The 19,128-nt window shown below is 39.2% G+C and overlaps 1 protein-coding gene across 2 annotated transcripts in view; it reads left to right on the top strand.

Annotated features, from left to right (window-relative positions):
* LOC128207991 (uncharacterized) overlaps window positions 1-19,128 on the top strand; it is a 143,603-nt gene that overhangs the window by 91,007 nt on the left and 33,468 nt on the right. For both annotated transcript variants that reach the window (XM_052911233.1, XM_052911232.1), the window contains exon 25: window positions 8,938-9,075. In XM_052911233.1, the coding sequence (XP_052767193.1) occupies window positions 8,938-9,075 (138 nt within the window). The remainder of the gene's footprint in view (window positions 1-8,937; window positions 9,076-19,128) is intronic.

The raw sequence follows: 19,128 nt of genomic DNA, 5'->3' as shown, positions 1-19,128 counted from the left end.
TATCTTATTTGAATCTGGCCTAAAATATTTAAAACACTGTACAAATCCAATGACTACAATTTTAATTAAATACTGGACTGTTTAATATGAAGAATTATAAGAGAAAAATATATTAATAACCATTCCCATTTTTTTATGTATAACTTTGTTAATTTGCACAACTTGCAGTTATTTTTTAAAAAAAAACTTTGATTTCATGTAGATAGGTTTTAATAATGTAGGCAGCCATGTTGAATCTGTAGGCCGCCATGTTGAATCTGTAGGCCACCATGTTGAATCTGTAGGCCGCCATGTTGAATCTGTAGGCCGCCATGTTGAATCTGTAGGCTGCCATGTTGAATCTACTCTGGGCTGCCATGTTGAATCTGTAGGCCGCCATGTTGATTCTGCTCTGGGCCGCCATGTTGAATCTGTGGCCGCCATGTTGAATCTGTAGGCCGCCATGTTGAATCTGCTCTGGGCCACCATGTTGAATCTGCTCTTGGCCGGCCGCCATGTTGAATCTGCTCTGGGCCGCTATGATGAATCTGCTCTGGGGCAATCAAAGCTGTATTAAAAGCAAAGTCCAGGTTCCATATTCACTAATGTCTTGATTCTGAGTTTTAGAATCAGGCTCAGAAAACTGAGTTCTTATATGTTGCAAAATATCTATGATGCAACTTATTTTGACAAAAGATGTGAACCTGATTGTATAACAGATTATATGTCACACATACATCATTGTTTACCATCTTTGCTGCTACAATAGCATTATTAAAACATTCAAATTGAGCTTTTCTGAGTCTGAGTCGGGCCCAGTACTCACATTTGTAAATTATGGCAGTTCCACAGTCAAATAGAGAACCTGTTCTGACTTTTTGAAAAAGCCATGAGTTCAATGTTGCCTGTTAGTTATGTTCCTTTATTCTTTTTAATTTGGGCAGCTTGTATTTACTTTGTGAATGTGTCTACGTTGCATGTTTATACATTGTATGTGAATGTGTATACATTGTTTGCGTATATGTTTACATTGTTTGTGTATGTGTTAACACTGTGTGTGTATGTGTTTACATTGTGTGTGCATCATTGTATGTGTAGATGTTTATATTGTATGTGTATGTGTTTACATTGTAAATGAATACATTGTATGTTTATGTGTTATATTGGATGTACATACACTTAATGTGTATGTGTACATCATATATGCATACATTGTATGTGTATCTGTTTACATAGAATGTGCATACATTGTATGTGTATGTGTTTACATTGTATATGAATACATTGTATGTTGATGTGTTATATTGGATGTACATACACTTAATGTGTATGTGTACATCATATATGCATACATTGTATGTGTATGTGTTTACATAGAATGTGCATACATTGTATGTATACATTTTTTGCATTGTATTTGCATACAGTGTATGTGTTTATATTGGATGAGCATACAGTGTATGTGTATGAGTGTACATAGTTAATGTTTGTGTGTACATCATGGTGAATACAGGTGTGTGTGTGTGAGTGTGTGTTATTGGTGTGAATGTACCTTGTACCTTGATTGTGTATATGTGGTTTGTGCATATGTGTACATTGTTTGTGTATATGTGTAACTTGTTTGTGTATATGTGTACATTATTTGTGTATATGTGTATTTGGTTTTTGTATATGTGTACATTGTTTGTGTACCTTTTTGTGTATATGTGTTTGTGTATATGTGTACATTGTTTGCGAATACGTGTATATTTTTGGGGCAGGTCTGTCTTCCGTTATTGTTGTATCATGATTTGTTATATGTAATGTAATAAACCAGTACTCGGTAATTAATAACAACATTTTAAAAGCAGGTGCATTTCTTCAAAGGAATCTTTCATATAATTAATTCATTAACAAAATATTACAACAACACACCTGCAGACAGAACCCAACAAGAATGCATATTTGGATGACTTTTGCCTTTTTCACTCTTGTCATTTTGCAAGCAAATTCTTGTCAATCTTTTAATAAGTCTACGTTAATCAGATTTACTATAAAATTAACAATGTGGTTTGTGTGTAATTAACAAGGATCTTTAAGATGCTATTAATCATAGCATTTGTATTAAAGCTTGTAACCTTTACATGAAATAATTATTATTTTGTTTCTTAACCTTTTAATTTAGATATAAAAACCAGCTGACCTTTATATGCCTCTGAAATCTTTGTCAAAAATGACAAAACAATTTTAATAGTTTGCTATGACAAATTATGACATCTGCCTATCTGTCAAGAATAGCTGAGGCAAGTTTTCACTATGTGCCAATCTTTTTCCTTACCGTTTTTTCTCAATCAAATGTGAGTTGCTTTAATTACAAGTGATTTGTACGGAAACACGGTGTGCATTCATTGTAGCCACAACTTTTTGTTTTGCGTTGAATCTTCTGTTGTAGAGCAAATGAGTTGAAAATGTAAATAGTGAGTATATAGCTCTTATTTATTTTTTTAGAGGTTTATAGGTCCTGGAGTGAAATAAAGAAATCCAGGACTGAAGTTCCACATTGGATAGACTGTGTGCATTAGTATTAAATGTAAAAGTTCTAAACAGACTTGCTAGACAATGTTGACAATACAAATCTGGATTCTCATGAAAAATGTTATCGTCCTGGCTTTCACATTTGAAAGGCAACAGAGTAGCTGCGTCTGCATCTGTTTTTAATGTTACTTTTTTATCTTGACCCCTCTATGCATATTGTTCAATGCATACAATCTGCAGGTGATTAGTTAGAGGTGAAATATTCTAGGGTTACAATGTTGTTGCCTTAAGGCCTTCGTACATTAAAAGTAGGTTTTAGCAATTCGCCCACAAATGTGTAGCTTTTTATTGACGAAAGGTTGCCCCGCTACAAACTTTCTATACTTGACGCTTTTTAATTTTTGTGATGCTCATGCATTGTTTCTTAGTTCCTTATTTTAATTTTGTTTTGAATTGATAACCAGCTTTTTGTTTATTAAAGTTATTAAATTTGTGTGAATTCCCTAGAGAGCAATATTCCCAATTACCCCCAAGGGTGAAATGTCATGTATATAAATTAATTACAAAGCAAACCGTAAACTGATATCTAATTCATCGGAAAGAAATTAATAACACATTGCAGTGTAAAGTAGTTCACCCAGTTGAAATGTGGCTTGGACCCCCCCCCCCCCCCCCCCCCCCCCCCGGGAGCTGTAGGTCCTGCGTTAAACCACATCATATCAAATGAATTTGAAAATGGTTCTCTGTTGATTGGCGCCGGACAGCTGTCTTCTGTGGATATATGCCTGACACTGTCCATGTCGAAGAACCAAGAGTTCTTTACAAAAAGAGCTAGGATTTTGTTCGCTGAATCTGCTTGTATTTCATTCTGTTTCTTCAATAGCTGTTATCTATATGTGACTGGAAATCACAGTCAGTTTTAATTCTTGTCACTTACAGCATTTAAATTCACTTGAAGTAGTGATGGCACACTGGTCAAGTTTTTTCTTATTTAATCTTCTTCACTGGAATAGGCCTAGCCTCCTTTTTCCTTTGAAAATATTAACAATGATCATGATTATTTTTAGGTTATAATAGTAATTAGGATTGGCTTAAATTATATTAGAACAGTTTTGTGACAAAGGTCATCTGGAAACGTAAATAATGACAAATATAAGAACACATGAACAATCATACTTGAAACTTGCAAAATTTGTGTCTTAATATACCTGAAAATACAGAATTAGAATTACAAAGATCACTTGCAATAAAGTATTAATTCATTAAAGGGGCAACATTCGCTGCCTCGGCAGCGGCAGCGGGTAAATGGGGAGTGGCTTATTGTAAATTCCCTCAGCTATGTACCTGTCTGTTAAACTCAGTGTTCTATCTTTAGCACTCCCTGGAGAAATGTAAACAAACAGGGCTGATCAGAGCAGACATGTATTTCCCCACACTACTATCTACTATATGAACTAAAGATGACCAAGCAAAGTTTTCCAGATGTTTTCTTGTTCATGTTCACCAAGTGAGCCTTAAAATTCGCCAAGCGAAACTTTAAAAAAAAAAATCAATGATATTAAGATTAAGTTCATTGTTAATATTTGTTTTGCTTAATTACATCATTTTTTTCACAATTTTTTCCCACAAGATTACAATGCATTGGCACCAGTGGTTGATTGGCACCACAGTAGTAGATTGGCACCACAAACTTTTCATTGGCACTACAACAGTCACAAAATTGAGCCTACCGTGCACCAAGTATAGCAAATAAAGTTTTAAAATTTGTAGCAGACAACCTTTCTCAATAAAATATGTGAGGGAAGTGTTAAAACCTACAGAACAATAACACTTTTTATTGAAATCCAGATTTTTACACTACCAAAAATAAGCTCTAGCTAAGTAATACAAGTTTTAGACAATCAGATGTTTTTTGGTCAATCCTATGAGGAACTACATCCCCCGAATGTTTGATTGTTTAATTTGCTTGTAAGGATAAAGGATAAATAAGAGTCCATACACACTGTTTATGTCCATTTTCAACCTTTTTTGCGCTACAATGGAAGATGCGTTGGAGCATTTTCGACGCATAATAAAATGTTGTGGCTCCAATGATTGCCTGCTGTGGGAGAAGCGAGTAATGTTTTGGACAATGAACACCTTCATACAGTTTTTATAGTCAGAAAAAGCTGTTGAAAAGTCTTTTGAAAAATGTCTATAAACCATGCTTTAAAAATGCATGTAACACGTTTGAAATCTTATCATCTTTAGGCGTGTGGCGAAAGATCTCGCTACCTACTAATTATCCCTGATCACCATCAAAAACTTTGTTTTTTCAGTAGTTAAGATGATTATCATAAACGTTTTAGTAGTGTTTAAATGTTAATTCTGTGCATTTAAGTCTCTACTTAACAACATCCTAGTTAATCAAGTGATTTTGATTCTGTCACAGATAATGGGAACACATGTTTTCTGTAGGGTGAAATCAAAATATTACACAATTGCACCTTTGTTCAGGACAAGATGTAGCTGGGTTCATTTCGAAAACATCCCTGTTAAACAAAGAATGGGTGTCTTTTTAATGCTTTGTAAAACTTCAATAATAAAGCTAAAATTCAGAGGAGTGATCAAGAATTTGTTGCATCATTGTACACTTTGTTTTACCTCAAAATTAGTTTCAAACATTTTTTATATAAGTTTTAATTAGGGACATTCTTTAACACCTATTTTTGCAATGACATCCCCTGGTGGTTCCCTAGATTGCCTGGTCATCTGAGCAATGACATCCCCTGGTTGTTCCCTAGATTGCCTGGTCAAAAGCAATGACATCCCCTGGTTGTTCCCTAGATTGCCTGGTCATGAGTAATGACATCCCCTGGTGGTTCCCTAGATTGCCTGGTCATATGAGCAATGACATCCCCTGGTGGTTCCCTAGATTGCCTGGCCATATGAGTAATGACATCCCCTGGTGGTTTCCTAGATTGCCTGGTCATATGAGCAATGACGTCCCCTGGTTGTTCCCTAGATTGCCTGGTCATATGAGCAATGACATCCCCTGGTTGTTCCCTAGATTGCCTGGTCATATGAGCAATGACATCCCCTGGTGGTTCCCTAGATTGCCTGGTCATATGAGCAATGACATCCCCTGGTGGTTCTCTTGTTGCCTGGTCATATGAGCAATGACATCCCCTGGTGGTTCTCTTGTTGCATGGTCATATGAGCAATGACATCCCCTGGTGGTTCTCTAGATTGCCCGGTCATATGAGCAATGACGTCCCCTGGTGGTTCTCTTGTTGCCTGGTCATATGAGCAATGACATCCCCTGGTGGTTCCCTAGATTGCCTGATCATATGAGCAATGACGTCCCCTGGTGGTTCCCTAGATTGCCTGGTCATATGAGTAATGACATCCCCTGGTGGTTCCCTAGATTGCATGCTCATATGAGCAATGACGTCCCCTGGTGGTTTCCTAGATTGCCTGGTCATATGAGCAATGACATCCCCTGGTGGTTCCCTAGATTGCCTGGTCATATGAGCAATGACATCCCCTGGTGGTTCTCTTGTTGCATGGTCATATGAGCAATGACATCCCCTGGTGGTTCTCTAGATTGCCTGGTCATATGAGCAATGACATCCCCTGGTTGTTCCCTAGATTGCCTGGTCATATGAGCAATGACGTCCCCTGGTGGTTCTCTTGTTGCCTGGTCATTTGAGCAATGACATCCCCTGGTGGTTCTCTAGATTGCCCGGTCATATGAGCAATGCCATCCCCTGGTGGTTCTCTTGTTGCCTGGTCATATGAGCAATGACGTCCCCTGGTGGTTCTCTTGTTGCCTGGTCATATGAGCAATGACATCCCCTGGTGGTTCCCTAGATTGCCTGGTCATATGAGCAATGACATCCCCTGGTGGTTCTCTTGTTGCCTGGTCATATGAGCAATGACATCCCCTGGTGGTTCTCTAGATTGCCCGGTCATATGAGCAATGACGTCCCCTGGTGGTTCTCTTGTTGCCTGGTCATATAAGCAATGACATCCCCTGGTGGTTCCCTAGATTGCCTGGTCATATGAGCAATGACGTCCCCTGGTGGTTTCCTAGATTGCCTGGTCATATGAGCAATGACATCCCCTGGTGGTTCCCTAGATTGCCTGGTCATATGAGCAATGACATCCCCTGGTGGTTCCCTAGATTGCCTGGTCATATGAGCAATGACATCCCCTGGTGGTTCTCTTGTTGCCTGGTCATATGAGCAATGACATCCCCTGGTGGTTCTCTAGATTGCCCGGTCATATGAGCAATGACGTCCCCTGGTGGTTCTCTTGTTGCCTGGTCATATGAGCAATGACATCCCCTGGTGGTTCCCTAGATTGCCTGATCATATGAGCAATGACGTCCCCTGGTGGTTCCCTAGATTGCCTGGTCATATGAGTAATGACATCCCCTGGTGGTTCCCTAGATTGCCTGGTCATATGAGCAATGACGTCCCCTGGTGGTTTCCTAGATTGCCTGGTCATATGAGCAATGACATCCCCTGGTGGTTCCCTAGATTGCCTGGTCATATGAGCAATGACATCCCCTGGTGGTTCTCTTGTTGCATGGTCATATGAGCAATGACATCCCCTGGTGCTTCCCTTGATTGCCCAGTCATATGAGCAATGACATCCCCTGGTTGTTCCCTAGATTGCCTGGTCATATGAGCAATGACATCCCCTGGTGGTTCTCTTGTTGCTTGGTCATATGAGCAATGACATCCCCTGGTGGTTCCCTAGATTGCCCAGTCATATGAGCAATGACATCCCCTGGTGGTTCTCTTGTTGTCTGGTCATATGAGCAATGACATCCCCTGGTGGTTCTCTTGTTGCTTGGTCATATGAGCAATGCCATCCCCTGGTGGTTCTCTTGTTGTCTGGTCATATGAGCAATGACATCCCCTGGTGGTTCCCTAGATTGCCTGGTCATATGAGCAATGACATCCCCTGGTGCTTCCTTTGATTGCCCGGTCGTATGAGCAATGACATCCCCTGGTGGTTCTCTTGTTGCTTGGTCATATGAGCAATGACATCCCCTGGTGGTTCCCTAGATTGCCTGGTCATATGAGCAATGACGTCCCCTGGTTGTTCCCTAGATTGCCTGGTCATATGAGCAATGACATCCCCTGGTGGTTCCCTTGATTGCCCGGTCATATGAGCAATGACATCCCCTGGTTGTTCCCTAGATTGCCTGGTCATATGAGCAATGACGTCCCCTGGTGGTTCTCTTGTTGCTTGGTCACATGAGCAATGACATCCCCTGGTGGTTCCCTAGATTGCCTGGTCATATGAGCAATGACATCCCCTGGTGGTTTCCCTAGATTGCCTGGTCATATAAGCATTGACATCCCCTGGTCGTTCCCTAGATTGCCTGGTCATATGAGCAATGACATCCCCTGGTGGTTTCCTAGATTGCCTGGTCATATGAGCAATGACATCTCCTGGTTGTTTCCTAGATTGCCTGGTCATATGAGCAATGACATCCCCTGGTGGTTTCCTACATTGCCTGGTCATATGAGCAATGACATCCCCTGGTGGTTTCCTAGATTGCCTGGTCATATGAGCAATGACATCCCCTGGTTGTTTCCTAGATTTCCTGGTCATATGAGCAACGACATCCCCTGGTGGTTTCCTAGATTGCCTGGTCATATGAGCAACGACATCCCCTGGTGGTTTCCTAGATTGCCTTGTCATATGAGCAATGACATCCCCTGGTGGTTTCCTAGATTGCCTGGTCATATGAGCAATGACATCCCCTGGTGGTTTCCTACATTGCCTGGTCATATGAGCAACGACATCCCCTGGTGGTTTCCTAGATTGCCTGGTCATATGAGCAACGACATCCCCTGGTGGTTTCCTAGATTGCCTGGTCATATGAGCAACGACATCCCCTGGTGGTTTCCTAGATTTCCTGGTCATATGAGCAACGACATCCCCTGGTGGTTCTCTTGTATTCATCTGAGCAGCAAACCAAGTTGCGAGCTGTTTAGACCTGAAGTTTTAGTTTTGACAGAAGAAAGTACTGGTTGCAGTCAATGAGTGTTCTGCGGTAGGTTGTACTTCATTATAAACTGTAACATGTGTTTTGGCTGTTTGGCAACTACATTCACTTATTGTCTGGTCAATTTAGTTAAATATATAACATTTAATATCAGCATATTGTTGAACAAAGTACTTGACACTAAGCCTTTCATATTTGTTTCAGGTGGTCGTTCGGTATTGTGACTCACGCTCCCAGGGCGGAGTGCCCTAACTGGGCTTAACCACCTATGTGTTGTATAATTGTTTTAGATGTTAATTGTGACTCAGGGCGCCATGCTTTACCAGCTTTTTGTTAATTTTGTTTAATTTAGTAATTCATGATTGTGTTGTACCAGATTGTGACTGGGAGGCGTGCTATACTCAGACTCAACCACCTATGTCTTTATTTTGTTTTAGGTGGTCATTCGGGATTGTGTTGTACGAGATTGTGACTCTTGGGTGTGTTCCTTACCCGGGGCTCAACCACACACAACTTCAGAACGCCCTCAAGCTTGGGACCAGGATGGAACGCCCGGACAATTGCAGTCAGGAAATGTAAGGCTTATAAATTTTATCATTACTATCATGATAGTCATGCTACTCTGATATCATTATGTTTCACCTCATGAACACCAAAAGAAAATATTTCCCTTATATGGCTTAGTGGCTCATGAGCATTCAGTGGTAAGATACATTTGTGATCTAGGAGCATTCATTGGTAAGATACAGTTGTGATCTAGGAGCGTTCAGTGGTAAGATACAGTTGTGATCTAGGAGCGTTCAGGGGTAAGATACAGTTGTGATCTAGGAGCGTTCAGTGGTAAGATACAGTTGTGATCTAGGAGCGTTCAGTGGTAAGATACAGTTGTGATCTAGGAGCGTTCAGTGGTAAGATACAGTTGTGATCTATAGGAGCATTCAGTGGTAAAATATAGTTGTGATATAGGAGCGTTCATTGGTAAAATATAGTTGTGATCTGGAAGCATTCAATGGTAAGATACAGTTGTGATCTAGGAGCATTCAGTGGTAAAATGCAGTGGTGATCTAGGAGCGTTCAGTGGTAAGATACAGTTGTGATCTAGGAGCATTCAGTGGTAAGATACAGTTGTGATCTAGGAGCGTTCAGTGGTAAGATACAGTTGTGATCTAGGAGCGTTCAGTGGTAAGATACAGTTGTGATCTATAGGAGCATTCAGTGGTAAGATACAGTTGTGATATAGGAGCGTTCATTGGTAAAATATAGTTGTGATCTGGAAGCATTCAATGGTAAGATACAGTTGTGATCTAGGAGCATTCAGTGGTAAAATGCAGTGGTGATCTAGGAGCATTCAGTGGTAAAATACAGTGGTGATCTAGGAGCATTCAGTGGTAAAATACAGTGGTGATCTAGGAGTGTTCATTAATAAAATACAGTTGTGATCTAGGAGCGTTCAGTGGTAGAAAACAGTTGTGATCTAGGAGCGTTGAATGGTAAAATACAGTTGTGATCTTGGAGCGTTGAATGGTAAAATACAGTGGTGATCTAGGAGTGTTCATGTGTAAAATACAGTGGTGATCTAGGAGTGTTCAGTGGTAAAATACAGTAACTGTTGTTATCTTGGAGCGTTCAGTGGTTAAACACAGTTGTGATCCAGATGCGTTCAGCGGTAAAATGCAGTTGTGATCTAGCACTAAAGGTCAGACACCTAAGTAAATTTCTTAATATCCTATAGTCAATTGACCAATTTGCATGCAATGATAACCCTGAATTCTAGTACTTCACGGCCCCAAACACCATACATGGGGGGAAAGCAACACTTATGTGCTAAACATTAAACAATGTGAGCTTTTCTCATAAGAAAAATAAGACTGGTTGAACATAACTACTGTGTATTTGGTAAAATGACAAAATCCAGTGTAGGAGTATAAAAAATGTAGTGAAAATGTAGAAAAAAAGATCAAGTACATCCAGCATGTTCAGTCTGTTTTGATATAACAGACCATTCAGTTTCAAATATAAGTTATAAATAGAAAACCTATAAAAGAACGAATAACTTGTATTGGCCATAAAGGCATTGTCACATCTTGAAATCTTCACCCCTTCCCTTGTTTTGGCCATAAAGGCATTGTCACATCTTGAAATCTTCACTCCTTCCCTTGTTTTGGCCATAAAGGCATTGACACATCTTGAAATCTTCACTCCTTCCCTTGTTTTGGCCATAAAGGCATTGACACATCTTGAAATCTTCACCCCTTCCCTTGTTTTGGCCATAAAGGCATTGTCACATCTTGAAATCTTCACCCCTTCCCTTGTTTTGGCCATAAAGACATTGACACATCTTGAAATCTTCACTCCTTCTCTTGTTTTGGCCATAAAGGCATTGTCACATCTTGAAATCTTCACTCCTTCTCTTGTTTTGGCCATAAAGGCATTGTCACATCTTGAAATCTTCACTCTTTCCCTTGTTTTGGCCATAAAGGCATTGTCACATCTTGAAATCTTCACTCCTTCTCTTGTTTTGGCCATAAAGGCATTGACACATCTTGAAATCTTCACTCCTTCCCTTGTTTTGGCCATAAAGGCATTGACACATCTTGAAATCTTCACTCCTTCCCTTGTTTTGGCCATAAAGGCATTGACACATCTTGAAATCTTCACCCCTTCCCTTGTTTTGGCAATAAAGACATTGTCACATCTTGAAATCTTCACTCCTTCTCTTGTTTTGGCCATAAAGGCATTGACACATCTTGATATATCTAAACTCCTTCCCTTGTTTTGGCAATAACGACATTGTCACATCTTGAAATCTTCACTCCTTCTCTTGTTTTGGCCATAAAGACATTGTCACATCTTGAAATCTTCACTCCTTCTCTTGTTTTTGCCATAAAGACATTGTCACATCTTGAAATCTTCACTCCTTCTCTTGTTTTGGCCATAAAGGCATTGACACATCTTGAAATCTTCACTCCTTCCCTTGTTTTGGCCATAAAGGCATTGTCAAATCTTGATATCTAAACTCCTTCCCTTGTTTTGGCCATAAAGAAATTGTCACATCTTGAAATCTTCACTCCTTCCCTTGTTTTGGCCACAAAGGCATTGTCACATCTTGAAATCTTCACTCCTTCCCTTGTTTTGGCCACAAAGACATTGACACATCTTGATATCTTCACTCCTTCCCTTGTTTTGGCCATGAAGGCATTGACTTCACCCCTTCCCTTGTTTTGGCCATAAAGGCATTGTCACATCTTGAAATCTTCACCCCTTCCCTTGTTTTGGCCATAAAGGCATTGTCACATCTTGAAATCTTCACTCCTTCTCTTGTTTTGGCCATAAAGGCATTGTCACATCTTGAAATCTTCACTCCTTCTCTTGTTTTGGCCATAAAGGCATTGTCACATCTTGAAATCTTCACCCCTTCCCTTGTTTTGGCCATAAAGGCATTGTCACATCTTGAAATCTTCACCCCTTCCCTTGTTTTGGCCATAAAGGCATTGTCACATCTTGAAATCTTCACCCCTTCCCTTGTTTTGGCCATAAAGCCATTGACACATCTTGAAATCTTCACTCCTTCCCTTGTTTTGGCCATAAAGGCATTGTCAAATCTTGATATCTAAACTCCTTCCCTTGTTTTGGCCATAAAGAAATTGTCACATCTTGAAATCTTCACTCCTTCCCTTGTTTTGGCCACAAAGGCATTGTCACATCTTGAAATCTTCACTCCTTCCCTTGTTTTGGCCACAAAGACATTGACACATCTTGATATCTTCACTCCTTCCCTTGTTTTGGCCATGAAGGCATTGACACATCTTGATATCTTCACCCCTTCCCTTGTTTTGGCCATAAAGGCATTGTCACATCTTGAAATCTTCACTCCTTCCCTTGTTTTGGCTATAAAGGCATTGTCACATCTTGATATCTTCACCCCTTCCCTTGTTTTGGCCATAAAGACATTGTCACATCTTGAAATCTTCACTCCTTCCCTTGTTTTGGCCATAAAGGCATTGTCACATCTTGAAATCTTCACTCCTTCCCTTGTTTTGGCCATAAAGGCATTGTCACATCTTGAAATCTTCACTCCTTCCCTTGTTTTGGCCATAAAGGCATTGTCACATCTTGAAATCTTCACTCCTTCCCTTGTTTTGGCCACAAAGGCATTGTCACATCTTGAAATCTTCACCCCTTCCCTTGTTTTGGCCATAAAGACATTGACACATCTTGAAATCTTTACCCCTTCCCTTGTTTTGGCCATAAAGGCATTGTCACATCTTGAAATCTTCACCCCTTCTCTTGTTTTGGCCATAAAGGCATTGTCACATCTTGAAATCTTCACTCCTTCTCTTGTTTTGGCCATAAAGGCATTGTCACATCTTGAAATCTTCACCCCTTCCCTTGTTTTGGCCATAAAGGCATTGACACATCTTGAAATCTTCACCCCTTCCCTTGTTTTTGCCATAAAGGCATTGACACATCTTGAAATCTTCACCCCTTCCCTTGTTTTGGCAATAAAGGCATTGTCACATCTTGAAATCTTCACTCCTTCTCTTGTTTTGGCCATAAAGGCATTGTCACATCTTGAAATCTTCACTCCTTCTCTTGTTTTGGCCATAAAGGCATTGTCACATCTTGAAATCTTCACCCCTTCACTTGTTTTGGCCATAAAGGCATTGTCACATCTTGAAATCTTCACCCCTTCCCTTGTTTTGGCCATAAAGGCATTGTCACATCTTGAAATCTTCACCCCTTCCCTTGTTTTGGCCATAAAGGCATTGTCACATCTTGAAATCTTCACCCCTTCCCTTGTTTTGGCCATAAAGGCATTGTCACATCTTGAAATCTTCACTCCTTCTCTTGTTTTGGCCATAAAGGCATTGTCACATCTTGAAATCTTCACTCCTTCCCTTGTTTTGGCCATAAAGGCATTGTCACATCTTGAAATCTTCACTCCTTCCCTTGTTTTGGCCATAAAGGCATTGTCACATCTTGAAATCTTCACTCCTTCCCTTGTTTTGGCCATAAAGACATTGTCACATCTTGAAATCTTCACTCCTTCCCTTGTTTTGGCCATAAAGGCATTGTCACATTTTGATATTTAAACTCCTTCCCTTGTTTTGGCCATAAAGACATTGTCACATCTTGATATTTAAACTCCTTCCCATGTTTTGGCCTTAAAGACATTGTTACATCTTGATATTTAAACTCCTTCCCTTGTTTTGGCCATAAAGGCATTGTCACATCTTGATATTTAAACTCCTTCCCTTGTTTTGGCCATAAAGACATTGTCACATCTTGATATTTAAACTTCTTCCCTTGTTTTGGCCATAAAGACATTGTCACATCTTGATTTTTAAACTCCTTCCCTTGTTTTGGCCATAAAGGCATTGTCACATCTTGATTTTTAAACTCCTTCCCTTGTTTTGGCCATAAAGGCATTGTCACATCTTGAAATCTTCACTCCTTCCCTTGTATTGGCCATAAAGACATTGTCACATCTTAATATTTAAACTTTTTTCCCTTGTTTTGGCCATAAAGACATTGTCACATCTTGGTTTTTAAACTCCTTCCCTTGTTTTGGCCATAAAGACATTGTCACATCTTGATATTTAAACTTCTTCCCTTGTTTTGGCCATAAAGACATTGTCACATCTTGATATTTAAACTTCTTCCCTTGTTTTGGCCATAAAGACATTGTCACATCTTGATATTTAAACTTCTTCCCTTGTTTTGGCCATAAAGACATTGTCACATCTTGATATTTAAACTTCTTCCCTTGTTTTGGCCATAAAGACATTGTCACATCTTGATATTTAAACTCCTTCCCTTGTTTTGGCCATAAAGGCATTGTCACATCTTGAAATCTTCACTCCTTCCCTTGTTTTGGCCATAAAGACATTGTCACATCTTGATATTTAAACTTCTTCCCTTGTTTTGGCCATAAAGGCATTGTCACATCTTGGTTTTTAAACTCCTTCCCTTGTTTTGGCCATAAAGACATTGTCACATCTTGATATTTAAACTTCTTCCCTTGTTTTGGCCATAAAGGCATTGTCACATCTTGATATTTAAACTTTTTCCCTTGTTTTGGCCATAAAGGCATTGTCACATCTTGATATTTAAACTTCTTCCCTTGTTTTGGCCATAAAGACATTGTCACATCTTGATATTTAAACTTCTTCCCTTGTTTTGGCCATAAAGACATTGTCACATCTTGATTTTTAAACTCCTTCCCTTGTTTTGGCCATAAAGGCATTGTCACATCTTGAAATCTTCACTCCTTCCCTTGTATTGGCCATAAAGACATTGTCACATCTTAATATTTAAACTTTTTTCCCTTGTTTTGGCCATAAAGACATTGTCACATCTTGGTTTTTAAACTCCTTCCCTTGTTTTTGCCATAAAGACATTGTCACATCTTGATATTTAAACTTCTTCCCTTGTTTTGGCCATAAAGACATTGTCACATCTTGATATTTAAACTTCTTCCCTTGTTTTGGCCATAAAGACATTGTCACATCTTGATATTTAAACTTCTTCCCTTGTTTTGGCCATAAATACATTGTCACATCTTGATATTTAAACTTCTTCCCTTGTTTTGGCCATAAAGACATTGTCACATCTTGATTTTTAAACTCCTTCCCTTGTTTTGGCCATAAAGACATTGTCACATCTTGATATTTAAACTTCTTCCCTTGTTTTGGCCATAAAGGCATTGTCACATCTTGATATTTAAACTCCTTCCCTTGTTTTGGCCATAAAGACATTGTCACATCTTGATTTTTAAACTCCTTCCCTTGTTTTGGCCATAAAGGCATTGTCACATCTTGAAATCTTCACTCCTTCCCTTGTTTTGGCCATAAAGGCATTGTCACATCTTGAAATCTTCACTCCTTCCCTTGTTTTGGCCATAAAGGCATTGCCACATCTTGAAATCTTTACTCCTTCTCTTGTTTTGGCCATAAAGGCATTGTCACATCTTGAAATCTTCACTCCTTCTCTTGTTTTGGCCATAAAGGCATTGTCACATCTTGAAATCTTCACCCCTTCCCTTGTTTTGGCCATAAAGGCATTGTCACATCTTGAAATCTTCACTCCTTCCCTTGTTTTGGCCATAAAGACATTGTCACATCTTGATTTTTAAACTCCTTCCCTTGTTTTGGCCATAAAGGCATTGTCACATCTTGAAATCTTCACTCCTTCTCTTGTTTTGGCCATAAAGGCATTGTCACATCTTGAAATCTTCACTCCTTCTCTTGTTTTGGCCATAAAGGCATTGTCACATCTTGAAATCTTCACCCCTTCCCTTGTTTTGGCCATAAAGGCATTGACACATCTTGAAATCTTCACCCCTTCCCTTGTTTTGGCCATAAAGGCATTGACACATCTTGAAATCTTCACCCCTTCCCTTGTTTTGGCAATAAAGGCATTGTCACATCTTGAAATCTTCACTCCTTCTCTTGTTTTGGCCATAAAGGCATTGTCACATCTTGAAATCTTCACTCCTTCTCTTGTTTTGGCCATAAAGGCATTGTCACATCTTGAAATCTTCACCCCTTCACTTGTTTTGGCCATAAAGGCATTGTCACATCTTGAAATCTTCACCCCTTCCCTTGTTTTGGCCATAAAGGCATTGTCACATCTTGAAATCTTCACCCCTTCCCTTGTTTTGGCCATAAAGGCATTGTCACATCTTGAAATCTTCACCCCTTCCCTTGTTTTGGCCATAAAGGCATTGTCACATCTTGAAATCTTCACTCCTTCTCTTGTTTTGGCCATAAAGGCATTGTCACATCTTGAAATCTTCACTCCTTCTCTTGTTTTGGCCATAAAGGCATTGTCACATCTTGAAATCTTCACTCCTTCCCTTGTTTTGGCCATAAAGGCATTGTCACATCTTGAAATCTTCACTCCTTCCCTTGTTTTGGCCATAAAGACATTGACACATCTTGATATCTTCACCCCTTCCCTTGTTTTGGCCATAAAGGCATTGTCACATTTTGATATTTAAACTCCTTCCCTTGTTTTGGCCATAAAGCCATTGTCACATCTTGATATTTAAACTCCTTCCCATGTTTTGGCCTTAAAGACATTGTTACATCTTGATATTTAAACTCCTTCCCTTGTTTTGGCCATAAAGGCATTGTCACATCTTGATATTTAAACTTCTTCCCTTGTTTTGGCCATAAAGGCATTGTCACATCTTGATATTTAAACTTCTTCCCTTGTTTTGGCCATAAAGACATTGTCACATCTTGATTTTTAAACTCCTTCCCTTGTTTTGGCCATAAAGGCATTGTCACATCTTGAAATCTTCACTCCTTCCCTTGTATTGGCCATTAAGACATTGTCACATCTTAATATTTAAACTTTTTTCCCTTGTTTTGGCCATAAAGACATTGTCACATCTTGGTTTTTAAACTCCTTCCCTTGTTTTGGCCATAAAGACATTGTCACATCTTGATATTTAAACTTCTTCCCTTGTTTTGGCCATAAAGACATTGTCACATCTTGATATTTAAACTTCTTCCCTTGTTTTGGCCATAAAGACATTGTCACATCTTGATATTTAAACTTCTTCCCTTGTTTTGGCCATAAAGACATTGTCACATCTTGATATTTAAACTCCTTCCCTTGTTTTGGCCATAAAGACATTGTCACATCTTGATATTTAAACTCCTTCCCTTGTTTTGGCCATAAAGGCATTGTCACATCTTGAAATCTTCACTCCTTCCCTTGTATTGGCCATAAAGACATTGTCACATCTTGATATTTAAACTTCTTCCCTTGTTTTGGCCATAAAGACATTGTCACATCTTGGTTTTTAAACTCCTTCCCTTGTTTTGGCCATAAAGACATTGTCACATCTTGATATTTAAACTTCTTCCCTTGTTTTGGCCATAAAGGCATTGTCACATCTTGATATTTAAACTTTTTCCCTTGTTTTGGCCATAAAGGCATTGTCACATCTTGATATTTAAACTTCTTCCCTTGTTTTGGCCATAAAGACATTGTCACATCTTGATATTTAAACTTCTTCCCTTGTTTTGGCCATAAAGACATTGTCACATCTTGATTTTTAAACTCCTTCCCTTGTTTTGGCCATAAAGGCATTGTCACATCTTGAAATCTTCACTCCTTCCCTTGTATTGGCCATAAAGACATTGTCACATCTTAATATTTAAACTTTTTTCCCTTGTTTTGGCCATAAAGACATTGGCACATCTTGGTTTTTAAACTCCTTCCCTTGTTTTGGCCATAAAGACATTGTCACATCTTGATATTTAAACTTCTTCCCTTGTTTTGGCCATAAAGACATTGTCACATCTTGATATTTAAACTTCTTCCCTTGTTTTGGCCATAAAGACATTGTCACATCTTGATATTTAAACTTCTTCCCTTGTTTTGGCCATAAATACATTGTCACATCTTGATATTTAAACTTCTTCCCTTGTTTTGGCCATAAAGACATTGTCACATCTTGATTTTTAAACTCCTTCCCTTGTTTTGGCCATAAAGACATTGTCACATCTTGATATTTAAACTTCTTCCCTTGTTTTGGCCATAAAGGCATTGTCACATCTTGATTTTTAAACTCCTTCCCTTGTTTTGGCCATAAAGACATTGTCACATCTTGATTTTTAAACTCCTTCCCTTGTTTTGGCCATAAAGGCATTGTCACATCTTGAAATCTTCACTCCTTCCCTTGTTTTGGCCATAAAGGCATTGTCACATCTTGAAATCTTCACTCCTTCCCTTGTTTTGGCCATAAAGGCATTGTCACATCTTGAAATCTTCACTCCTTCTCTTGTTTTGGCCATAAAGGCATTGTCACATCTTGAAATCTTCACTCCTTCTCTTGTTTTGGCCATAAAGGCATTGTCACATCTTGAAATCTTCACCCCTTCCCTTGTTTTGGCCATAAAGGCATTGTCACATCTTGAAATCTTCACTCCTTCCCTTGTTTTGGCCATAAAGACATTGTCACATCTTGATATTTAAACTCCTTCCCTTGTTTTGGCCATAAAGGCATTGTCACATCTTGAAATCTTCACTCCTTCCCTTGTTTTGGCTATGAAGGCATTGTCACATCTTGAAATCTTCACTCCTTCCCTTGTTTTGGCCATAAAGGCATTGTCACATCTTGATATCTTCACTCCTTCCCTTGTTTTGGCCATAAAGGCATTGTCACATCTTGAAATCTTTACTCCTTCCCTTGTTTTGGCAATAAAGGCATTGTTACATCTTGAAATCTTCACTCCTTCCCTTGTTTTGGCCATAAAGGCATTGTCACATCTTGAAATCTTCACTCCTTCCCTTGTTTTGGCCATGAAGGCATTGTCACATCTTGAAATCTTCACTCCTTCCCTTGTTTTGGCCATAAAGGCATTGTCACATCTTGAAATCTTTACTCCTTCCCTTGTTTTGGCAATAAAGACATTGTCACATCTTGAAATCTTCACTCCTTCCCTTGTTTTGGCCATAAAGGCATTGTCACATCTTGAAATCTTCACTCCTTCCCTTGTTTTGGCTATAAAGACATTGACACATCTTGAAATCGTCACTCCTTCCCTTGTTTTGGCCATGAAGGCATTGTCACATCTTGAAATCTTCACTCCTTCCCTTGTTTTGGCCAT

Source organism: Mya arenaria, chromosome 11, assembly GCF_026914265.1.
Source record: "Mya arenaria isolate MELC-2E11 chromosome 11, ASM2691426v1".
NCBI classification, from domain to species: Eukaryota; Metazoa; Mollusca; class Bivalvia; order Myida; family Myidae; genus Mya; species Mya arenaria.
This window is presented reverse-complemented; position numbering and strand designations above follow the sequence as displayed.